Source organism: Oryctolagus cuniculus, chromosome 1 (assembly GCF_051225735.1).
Source record: "Oryctolagus cuniculus isolate XC-2025 breed Fujian yellow rabbit chromosome 1, ASM5122573v1, whole genome shotgun sequence".
In the NCBI taxonomy this organism is placed as follows: Eukaryota; Metazoa; Chordata; class Mammalia; order Lagomorpha; family Leporidae; genus Oryctolagus; species Oryctolagus cuniculus.
The window spans coordinates 198,964,650-198,975,357 of NC_142867.1; the positions used below are offsets into that span (position 1 = coordinate 198,964,650).

Consider the following 10,708-nt stretch of genomic DNA (forward strand, 5'->3'; position numbering starts at 1 on the left):
TCATGCCTCGCCGAGGCAGACCTTCTGCTGTGACCTTGTCAGCCAGCTGAAGTTGCCTCGGCCTGGTCAGTTAGCAGAGCCCAGGACACACAGCAGAGGGAGACAGAGCTGGGACACGTCCCACCCAGCCAGGAGTGACCGCAAGCTGATTCCTGGAAGAGGGGAGCTTGGATGAGGCATAATGGGCTTGCCAGAACGCCAGGATGCTGGGAAAGTGCTCTCAGGGGGCACCAGTGTCCGTATCGCATCCCTCCCCTGAGGTTTCCATCTGGTCCCCAGCCAGTAAAGCACTTAGAGCATGTCGTGTAGTGTGTAGCCTGTGACACATGGCCCGCATACGTTAGCGAAAGGCCTCCCAGTGTTTGGACGTGGGGAGGGAACAGCAGGGGGGAGGCGGGGGTAAGAAAGGCTGGTGTTTACTGAGGACCTGAACAGTCCAGTGTGTGTGTGTGTGCGCAGCAGGGCGTCAGAGGCGGGCAGCAGAGACATAGCCGACAGAGGTGAGGGTCTGATTTTTATGCTCTGGGCAATGAGGAGCCATGGAAGAGACTTAAGCAGGAGAGTAGCTCAGATTGTTTCGTCGGATGGTGCCGAAGATGGATTTGTGGGGAGAGATTAGAGGAGGAGAGCACAGCGACCCAGCCGCTGCAGTGTTTCACTGGAAAGAGCTATTAGGACTGTAGGGCTCGGTGGTGACAGGATGGGGGCAGGAGTGCGCTCTGAGGGGGGGTCAAGGACGACCGCCGTGCTCCTGACGTGGAGGGGCGGTGCCGTTCCTGACTTGCCAGGCAGATGATGAGTTTGGCTTTGGGTAGCTGGAGTTTGAGGTGCCAGGGGGATTCCTGAGGGTGAGGGAGCAGCGAGAGGACAGTGCTGGGCGTGGACTCTGGGAATCCTTTGTTATCCGATGACTTGTCCCGGGTGGGCGGGGAGAGCCCGAGATCCAGGCAACTGCTGCCTGCCTTGCCCACGGAGCTGTGGCTGGCGCATCCTGCCACTGCCTAGTGCTGACCTGCTGTGCACACCACCGGACCCAGACAGCCGACCCCTTCCGCTGCTGGGAGCACGTTCAGTGACACAGGGCTCAGCGCCCAGACGGTGATGCGAGCGGAGCCCTGCCCTGAAGGTGGCAGTCCTGTGTGACTGCCTGAGTGAAGGGCCGACGACTTGCTGCAGGATGCAGAGAACCGTCTCAAAATGCACCAGCAAGCGATTCCTGGGCGAGATGGTGGCTAAGCTAGCTTTTATTAAAAAAAAATTTTTTTTTGAGAGGTGGGGAGGGTGGGGCAGGAGAGAGAGCGTGCATGCGCCAATCTGCTGGTTCATTCCCCTCCCCCACAATGCCTACAACAGCCAGCTGACCACAGCCAGGAACTGGGAGCTCCATCCAGGTCTCCCACGTTGAGTGGCAGGGTCATACTACCCAAGCCATCACCTCTGCTTCCCAGCATCTGCATTAGCAGGGAGCTGGAATTAGGAGCTGAGTTGAAGCTGGGGGTGGAACCCAGGCAGGATGTGGTCATCCTAACCAGCATGTTAAGTGCTAGGCCAGATGCCCGCCTCATCTAAGCTGCCTTCGAAAACTAGTCCAGGTGGTATCAGGGAACCATGTGGGAAAAGACGTGGTGGTGTGGTGGTGCCGATGGTGTGGGTGGGGGCAGCTCAGTGAAGGCGTGGGGGAAGATCAGGCTGTAGAGACAGGTAGGCTCAGAGTTCAGAGAGCCTCCAGGGTTAGCTGAAGAATTTAGACTTAAGGTGGTGATAGGGGGAACCATGAATCAGTCAGTGTTTGACCAAAGTAGGAGAACCGTTATGAGAGATACAAGGGATTTATGACGGAGATTGGACCACGCGGTCATGGGAGCAGTTGGAGAAACTCCCGCCAAGCTGGGACGTGTGCACTGGGGGCTGGGCCCGAAGCTGCTCTTGGCCAGCTGGGCTGGCGTCTGGAGGGAGAGCTGCGTGAAGGGAGGGAGAGTAAGGGCACTGGCTCTCACTGCCTTCAAGCTCGATGCCATGGTGCCTGCAGGAGGCTGGCACCTTTGGCCACGGAGCTTCCCTTGGGTCTGGAGGAGATGTGGTTGGAACAGTTTGGACCACAGCTAACAAGGCGGGCAGGTGAGTCAGCCCTCGCCTGGGAGTGTTCCCCAGCGTCTCGTGCTGCTACTCTCGCCTTTCAAATCTCACACAGGTTGCTCTCTTAAGATTTATTTGTATTTATTTGAAAGGCAGAGTTAGAGAGAGAGAGAGAGAGAGAGAGAGAGAGTCTTCCATCCACTGGTTCACTCCCCAAATGGCTGCAATTGGCTGGGGCTGGGCCAGGCCAAAGCCAAGAGCCAGAAGCTTCATCCGGGTTCTCCCACATGGGTGCAGGGGTCCAAGCAGAGGGCCATCCTCTGCTGCCTTCCCAGGCACATTAGCAGGGAGCTGTATTGAAAGTGGAGCAGCCAGGACTCGAACTGCTGTCCCTATGGGATGCTGGTGTTGCATCAGCCCCCAGATTTCTCTGGTGGGCAGCCCAGATCCATATAGGCCAGAAAGTACTGGAAGCACACCACGGGTGCTAACCAGAGCTTTCTCAGGACGACTGACTGGCAGCATCCCACGAAGGATGGATGTCAGGGAATAGGAAGCCGAATCAGGCTGGCTCTCTAGGACGATGTGGTCATTAGGCCGTCCCACACGCTTGGTCCTCTCCTCCCTGGCAGACCCACGCTAGCTGTCCCTGTCCATGGCTGTGTCATGTCGGTTGGCCAATGACGTGACAGCTGTCACCTGTGAGCAGAGGCTTTACCGCGCTCTTCCTTTTGTCGTGGTGGTCAGCGCCATTCCAGAGGGGAGCGGCTCTGTCACCCCAAGCCCCAGGGGGTGAAGACGATGCAGAGCAGAACCCCTCACCGGGCTCCGATGGACCTGCTGCGGCAAGAGTGACAGACAGACTTCCATGGTTGTCAACCACCAGAAATTTGAGGTCCTGACCACAGCCTAGCCTCTGCGGCCTGACAGGTGCAGAGAGCAGCAGTGAACGTGGGGCATTTGCCTGGAGAGGGGACCTCCCCCCGACAGAGCTGTGACCGCAGCTTTCACCTCTGCGTTCCTCAGGCTATAGATGATGGGGTTCAGCGAGGGTGTCACCACCCCGTAGAAGAGCGTGACAATCTTATCCACGTCGGGGTCCTTGGCCTTGGGCTTGAAGTACATGAAGAGGATGGTCCCATAGAAAACCACCACCACTGTGAGGTGGGCAGAGCAGGTGGAGAAGGCTTTGCGCCAGCCTGCGGCAGAGGGGACCCTAAGGATGGCCACCAGGATGCAAACATAGGAGAGGCAGATGAGCAGGAGCGGGGTCAGCATCAGGACTGTGGTGGCCACCATGAGCACCAGTGCATTGAGCGAGATGTCCCCACAGGACAGTTTCAGCACGGCCAGGATCTCGCAGAAGAAGTGGTTGATGATGCTGTGGCCACAGAAGGGGAGGCGCCACACCAGGACAGAGTGCAGCAGGGAGTTGACAAAGCCCGTCCCCCAGCTCAGCACGGCCAGCTGCACGCACACCTGCCCACTCATGAGCTCCGAGTACCTGAGCGGCTGGCAGATGGCCACGTAACGGTCGTACGCCATCACGGCCAGGAGCAGGCACTCTGTGGAGCCCAACGCCAGGGTCACGTACATCTGCAGGGCGCAGCCGGGGCGGGAGATGGTCCTGTGGCTTCCCAGGAAGTTGACTAACATGAGCGGCATGAAGGCGGTGGTGCCACAGAGATCTATGAGGGAGAGGTTGCTGAGAAAGAAGTACATGGGGCTGTGCAGGCGGGGGTCCCGCACGTTCAGTCCTATGAGGAGGGAGTTCCCCAGCACAGTCACCACGTAGACGCCCAGGCAGAGCACAAACAGGACCGTCTCGAGCCAGGGGTGCTTCTGGAGCCCCAGCAGGACATAGCCCGTCCTGACGGTGTGGTTGGCCCCATCCATCTCACAGCTTTGCCATCTGGGCCATAGGGCGTTTCGAAACAATGCTCTGGTTAGCCTGGGAGCCAAGTCACCTGGGCGTGTGACCCGCTGCGGGTCAGCCTCCCTCTCTGGAATTTGGTTTCACCCTCTGTATCACGGGAGAGTTCAGATCTGGGCCCCCCCAGCTCTCCAGTTCTCCTGGCCCACCTTCCGGGAGGATGCGGGATGCCCTAGGCCCCTGGCTGCTCCCTCCAGGCAGGGCACCGAGGATGCAGTAGGATGGGATTCATGGTGGGCACACTCCTTTGGAATCTACAGAGATCCCGACTGTTAGAAGAAAACCCCTTTTCTAGGTTATGACTGAATTTATGGCCATGGTTTTTCAGGTTCATTCCCTGAATACTTTGGAGTGTCTCCTGTGTCGTCTCAGGTGCTGGGGCCATGGTGGTAAGAAAAATTAGTAGATGGAAAGGTCCCAGGGTTTAAAGGTGCCACCCCCTTCCCTCGGTGAGGTGGGGTGAGCTTTGGGAGGTGGGTGTGTGATGGGTGACGCTCATCCAGCGTTCCTTGGACCAGGAAGATTTGAACACATCAGCTGCGTAGGACATGTAAGTCTGGTATCTGCTCGTCCCTTCTCTTGTTGGCAATTTCCCATGTTTTCCGTATGAAGACTTCTCGTTCTATAGGCGTCTCGTGAACACTTCTTCCACTCTGTGTTGTCGACACCAGAGTTGTCAGTGCAAATCCACAGACCCTGCTTCCTATCGGGACCTGCCTTGGGGAGCTCTTCCTGTAGGCAGGGCTCAGCGTTCCGGTGACTGGGAAGACGCTGTCTTCCCTCCCCTGTGGTGGCGCTAGACTTCTTCTGGAGCCCGCTAGAGGTGGGTTCGTGAACCCCTTCACCTTCACCCCATCAACTGTAGGGGTGCTCTCGGATGCACCAAGCTTCACCTCCTGCCAGTGTCTCCATAAAAGCTCTGTTCCTCCCTTCTCAAAGAATCACAAACCACTGATTTGCAAAAAAGACGCATGAGAACGTCCCTGTGCCCAAAGAGGAACGTGGCCAGGTCCTGAAAGCAAGAGACTCACTTCGTGGCCTCCCTACTGTTGTCTAGGATAACTATTTGCCCACGGGGCCACACAGTGGAGGTGCTTTATAAAGGGAGGCATGGGAAGAGGCTGGAGTTTTCTCCTGGAAGCCGGAAGCACTCCGCTGAGCGTCTGTGGGAAATGCCCAGGTCAGAAATCCACGGCCGAGAGCCAAGTGTCCCCAGAGCACAGCAGTGTGGGTAGGACAGGAAAGCTGCCTTTTCCCCAGGTAGCCCTGGTCTGAAAGAGAAGGAAGAGCTGAGTGTGAACTCTCACTGTTCAGCAAAGGTAATCCCCACCGCATTCACCCCAGGATTGACTGTGAAAGTCCTGTGACAGCCACGGAGCCCTGGCTGTCCTCCCTGGCTGGATGCTTGGTGCCCCCACCCCACTGCACCTGCTTGTCTGTCGGGGCCTGCCGGCTCGCCTCCCTGCCTCTTCTTCAGAGCCCGGCTCCATGTCACCTCTTCCCCCTCCCCGTTCTGCAGAGCTGCCTTTCCCTTCTTGTGCTCCACAGCCCTTGGGCGCGCACCAGGTTCCTGTGCGGTATGCGGTTCCCCTGTCTTCTCTACTGTGCCTTGAGAGCAGGAGTCTCTCTCTTTCCTCCCCGCCCCACCTACAGCAAATGCTGCCCATGGCAGGCTCTCAACAGCCGTTGAATGCGTACCCCAAAGACCCAGGTTTGCCTCCTACCCTCAGTAGAGACTAGCTACGTGACATTGACCAAGTCGCTTGACCCCTCTGAACTTGGTTTCCTCCTTGAATGTTGGGGTGCCGTGTAGCCCAGAGGAGAGGCACACACGAAGGTGCTCATGGGCCATCCATGGAGGTGCAGCCACAGGCCAGGCCAGGGGAAGACAGCACCTTCAGCTGCAGGCACCTGCAGGGTCTGAACCCACCACTCCCGGACAAGGGACACCTCCTCCCTGACCCCGGAGCCTGTGCCCTGAATCCAGGTGCTTGTTAAGCAACAGTGTCTGCAGCCAGCGGAGATGGTCCATCTGGGTCGGTAGGTGACCTCACATCTCACCTGGGGGGATTTAGAGGTAGGGTTTCTCTTGCTGAGGTTTGGCGAATGAACAAGAAGAGAGCAAGAACCGCCCATGGTGCTGCAGATGGCTGTGGGGCTTGGATCCCGCGTCAGGGTCCGTGCTGGGTGCTGGGCGCACGGCAGGGACAGACATGGCTTCTGCCCTCATTCACTCAGTTCTGCTGTGACCTGGGACACATCCCTCCCCCTCTCGAGCTTCTAAAGACCCCTGGGCTTCTCCAAGCCTCCCATGCAAAGACAAAGCAAACCCTGCAACCAAAGAACAGGACTCGCAGGCTTTGTCTCTGCCGGCCGCGGTGGCACAAAGAGACCTGTGCTCCTCACAGAGTCCCACCCCAGACACGATGGGGGAGGGGGTTCTGAGCTCTCCCTCACCTTTATCTTAACAGGAGGACCACATGGGATAGCGGGGACACTTGTGGCTCACTCCGACACCGGCTGCGGCCGCCCCCCACCGCTCCCCCGTGTGAGCAAAGCCCGCACGTTCCGGCTTCCGTGCAGTTCCCTGGGGCTGGACTGGCCTTTCTCTTCTGCTCACCCTTCAAGGCCCAGCTCCGCACCCCTTCTCTTCGGGGCCTCCTCAGAAACTGAGCACCCCAGCACAGGATGCAACACAGCTACCGGCTCACGTGCATTGCGTCCTGCCTTGCTTCAAGGCTACGTTGCTGTCTGTCTCCCTGGGCCGGGAGCTGCTGAAGGGGAAGGGCTGTGTCCGGTTCATCCCTGATCCCAGGAGGTGTCAGTGACTGCCGTCGGAACTGACCGTTCACTGAGATCCAGGGCTGTTCTGCCCCAACGCCTGATCCTAGGTCCCCCCACCAACTGCCGCGGCCCCGTGGAATGGTGCAGCCGCTGTGACCGCTGGGGCAGGGGCTTAGGGGGTGCCAGTCTCCTGCCCGCTGTAGCAGCTGCTCTTTCTGAAGTCACACTGGGAACCTGGCGGGATTCCCCACAACTTAAAAGTCACATCGTGACCCATTCGTGGAAAAAGGGGCCGGCCCGCAAGACAAGCGGCTTACAGCCCGAAAGTGTCTGGGTCTGGGAAGCACCCAGCGGCCAGGTTAGCATGGGTCGGGACGTCGGGGCAGCTGCCATGCCCTTGGTGATCTGTCCGGAAGACACACACCCTTGTCATTTTAGTGGCTTAGCGTGACAGTGTTTTCCTTCTTTCTCATGCCACATGCCTCGGTGAGCTCCCAGGGGACCGTCCTCTGAGACCCTGGCTGACGGTGGCACCGCCATCAGTGACGTCCAGTTACTACGGCGTGGGGAGGACACGCGAGAGCACCATCTCTCGCCAGCTGTTACCTGCTCCAGCCTGGAGGCGACGTGTGTCACTTCTGCCAGGCCCCCTCCCCCTGGCCTAGGTAACCCTGATGCATGTCCAGGGAAGAGAGCTGGGCAGCCCTCGGCCTGCGGTGGGGAGGGCGTTTCACAGCGCACTCAGCCACCCCAGTGTCTGCCTGCTCCCATCACACCTGTGTGCCCAGAAAAGCCAGATACACAGAGTGCTTAGCCAGGGAGTGTCCCTGAAAGAGGCTGTGTGGTGCCCCAGCCCCCGTTTTGCAGGCTGATGGCTGGAAGAGTGTCACAGGGTTTGACGTGCAGCTTTTGCCGGGGGAGCCTGGTCAAGCTTCTCCTCCTGAGACCAGGAACCTCTCACTCAGGTGACTTCTGGGGCTCTGTAACCTGCAAAACATCTCCTCTGTCCGGCAACCTGCAGCCCAGGGGTCTCACAGACTCAGCTACTCTGCAAGGTGAACGTCCCGTCAATCTCATTGCCTGGTAACTCCAGTTTCAACCATTTGATGCTTACCTTTGGCAACACAAACCATTTTAAAAGGAAGGGAGGAGGGGACCTGCTGCTATGGCCCGGCGAGCTGAGCTGCCACCTGCCACGCCGGCACCCTGTGTACCCTGTGTCTGAGTGCCAGTTCGCGTCTTAGCTTATTGAGCTCCCTGCTCAGGGGCCCAAGTGCTTGGACCCCTGCCACTCATGTGGGAGACCTGGCTGGAGCTCTGGGCTCCTGGCTGCAGCCTGGCTCAGCCCTGGCTGTTACGGTCTTAAAGATCTCTCCCACCTTCCTCCAAATGAAAATAAATCCTTAAAAAAAAAAAAAAAAAAAAGGAGACATAAGAAGAAAGCTCTGGGTATGCCTGGGTCTGGGATTCCTGCCTTGCAGTCTGACCACCCAGTGCCTGAGCGCCAGCCTGACCACTTGCTGTCAGTTTCCCCAGACTCGGCCTCCTTACCTGCAATGGAACAGTCGCTTCCTGGTGGTGAAGCATGGGAAATTCCTCCTTAGTGCTGAGTGTGGCGCAGGGCAAATGTCTGGGGGTGGGTGGGAGATGACACTATTATGGGCCTTGTGTCTTCTTCCCCAAGCCAAAGTAACAGTTGCCTGAGAATAATCTATGCACCGGATGCATGCATGCACACAGCCCCCATGCACTCAGGGAGCTGCAGCCGGGTGGGCTGACCCGAGGCTTGGGGGAGCAGAGGGGGAGGGACTGAGCTCATTGCCAGCAGGTGCACTGTGCTGGGATGGACCAGGGCCAAGCGGCCCTGAGGAGCAGCTGCCTGGTCCCCTGCCATGTAGATAGCCCACTTGCTCCCGCCCCGAGGGACATCCCGGTCCCTGCCCAATTTAAAGTTCAAACTCTGCAAAGGCACAATGGTACAGGTTCGCAGCCATGGGACCTGGGCTTCTGAGACTCTGGGCTCCTTGCTCTGTGCCAGGAAGCTCTGCTGGGGTGAGGGGACACAGGGGAGCCCCTGCGCAGAGATGCTGAATCCCAAGCCTCATTGCCACTGGCCAGGGGCCCGTGATGTCCCCTCTCTCGGCCTGGGGGTCTGCACTGGGCAATGGGTTGTCTCCTTCCAGGACTGCTGGGCGGCCCTGGGCTGACAGGAGTTGGAAGGAAGTAAATTGCTTTGTCAAGTGAGACCCTGGGTAGCTGCCAGGGCCCAACCTGACTCAGGGTCGTACCCAGGCACAGGAGCTTTTCGTTTCCTTTTTTTCGTTCCTCTCCCCATTGCTTCTCGGCCTTTTGGCTAAGATCAAGTGTTGTTCCCCTCCCTCCGTGTCCTTATACAACACAGGATAGCACCTTGACGCTGATTAGAGGCTAAAGAAACAAGTGAAGCCGCAGAAGTTGCACATTTTCACGTTATCCTCTGGTTTGTCTTCTGGAGCGGTGATCAAGAACCCAGGTCAAGGTCAAGATGGGAAGGTTGTTGCCACTTAGCGTCTAGCTGCTCACGGAGCGGTGCCCTCTGCCACCCAGGGAATGCCCGAGCTCAACATCTCTGCACGAATCCGCTGTCCCCTGCTCCGGCCCCAGCCCCTCTCCTGCTCCCCACCCCTGTGTCTCAGTGGGTGGCACCTCCCCCCACTTCAGCCCCTGCTCAAACAAGCCAGAGTCCTGCACAGCAACCCAGCTTTCCCTCCCCCACCCCCTATTTCTACAACTCCACATATAGATTACATGTGTTACAGTTGTGGTCATAGTCACAGATTGCTAACTCTGTCTCCCAAATGTTATTACACAACACACACACACACACACACACACACACACACACGGAGGTACTTTCAAAAGTTCGTGGGAGGGGGCCGGCATTTTGGTGTAGAGGGTAAAGCCGACGCCTCTATATGGATGCCAGTTGGACCCCCGGCTCCTCCACTTCTGATCCAGCTCCCTGCTAATGTGCCTAGGAAAGCAGTGGAAGATGATCCAAGTGCTTGGGCCCCTGCACCCACATGGGAGATCCAGAAGAAGCTCCTGGCTCCTGGCTTTGGCCTGGTCCAGCCCTGGCCATTGCAGCCATTTGGGGAGTGAACCGGTAGACGAAAGATCTTTCTCTATCTCTCTCTGCCTATAACTCTGCCTTTCAAATAAATACATCTTTTAAAAAAGTTTGTGGGGAAATGGGATTAAGCAGCAAATTATTTTTTCTACAAAAAATTTGGAATGCAACGCCACCTCTCTCTCCATCTCTATTTATCTCCCAAATCTTTCTCAGCTCCACCATCCCCTTCACTGCCACCTGGCTCAGGCCTCACTGAGGGTCTGGGTCCTCACTCCCTGCTCTCAGTCCTGACCTCCTCATCCCTCCACCCTGGAGAGGTGATCGTCCATATTTTAAAAATAAATCGCCCCGGTTGCCCCTCTTCCAGGCCAGCTCTCTGCTATGGCCAGGGAGTGCAGTGGAGGATGGCCCAGGTGCTTGGGCCCTGCACCCCATGGGAGACCAGGAAAAGCACCTGGATCCTGGCTCCTGCCATCGGATCAGCGCGGTGCGCCGGCTGCAGCGGCGGCCATTGGAGGGTGAACCAACGGCAAAGGAAGACCTTTCTCTCTGTCTCTCTCTCTCACTGTCCACTCTGCCTGTCAAAAAAAAAAAAAAAAAAAAAGAAAAATAAATAAATAAATAAATCGCATGATTTTTGAAATGCAAGGTCATGTGCATTTTAGAAATGCTGACCAGTACTGAAAAGGATCAGTAAGGACATATTTATCTGTAATCCTGTCGCCCAGAGGAAGCAGCTGGCTTGTCAGTTTTCCAGACGTTCTTGCCTACACACTTGCTCATATACCTGTAAGAAAGGTCAA

General features: G+C 57.4%; 1 protein-coding gene across 1 annotated transcript; it reads right to left on the reverse strand.

Moving 5' to 3' along the window:
- Positions 1–2,192: 2,192 nt before the first annotated feature.
- Positions 2,193–5,472, reverse strand: LOC100342253 (olfactory receptor 13C2-like). The gene has a single exon (XM_017338410.4). It carries the CDS (start codon positions 3,970–3,972, stop codon positions 2,986–2,988), a length of 987 nt encoding a protein of 328 aa, XP_017193899.1. The 5' UTR covers positions 3,973–5,472; the 3' UTR covers positions 2,193–2,985.
- Between the last annotated feature and the right edge of the window lie 5,236 nt (positions 5,473–10,708).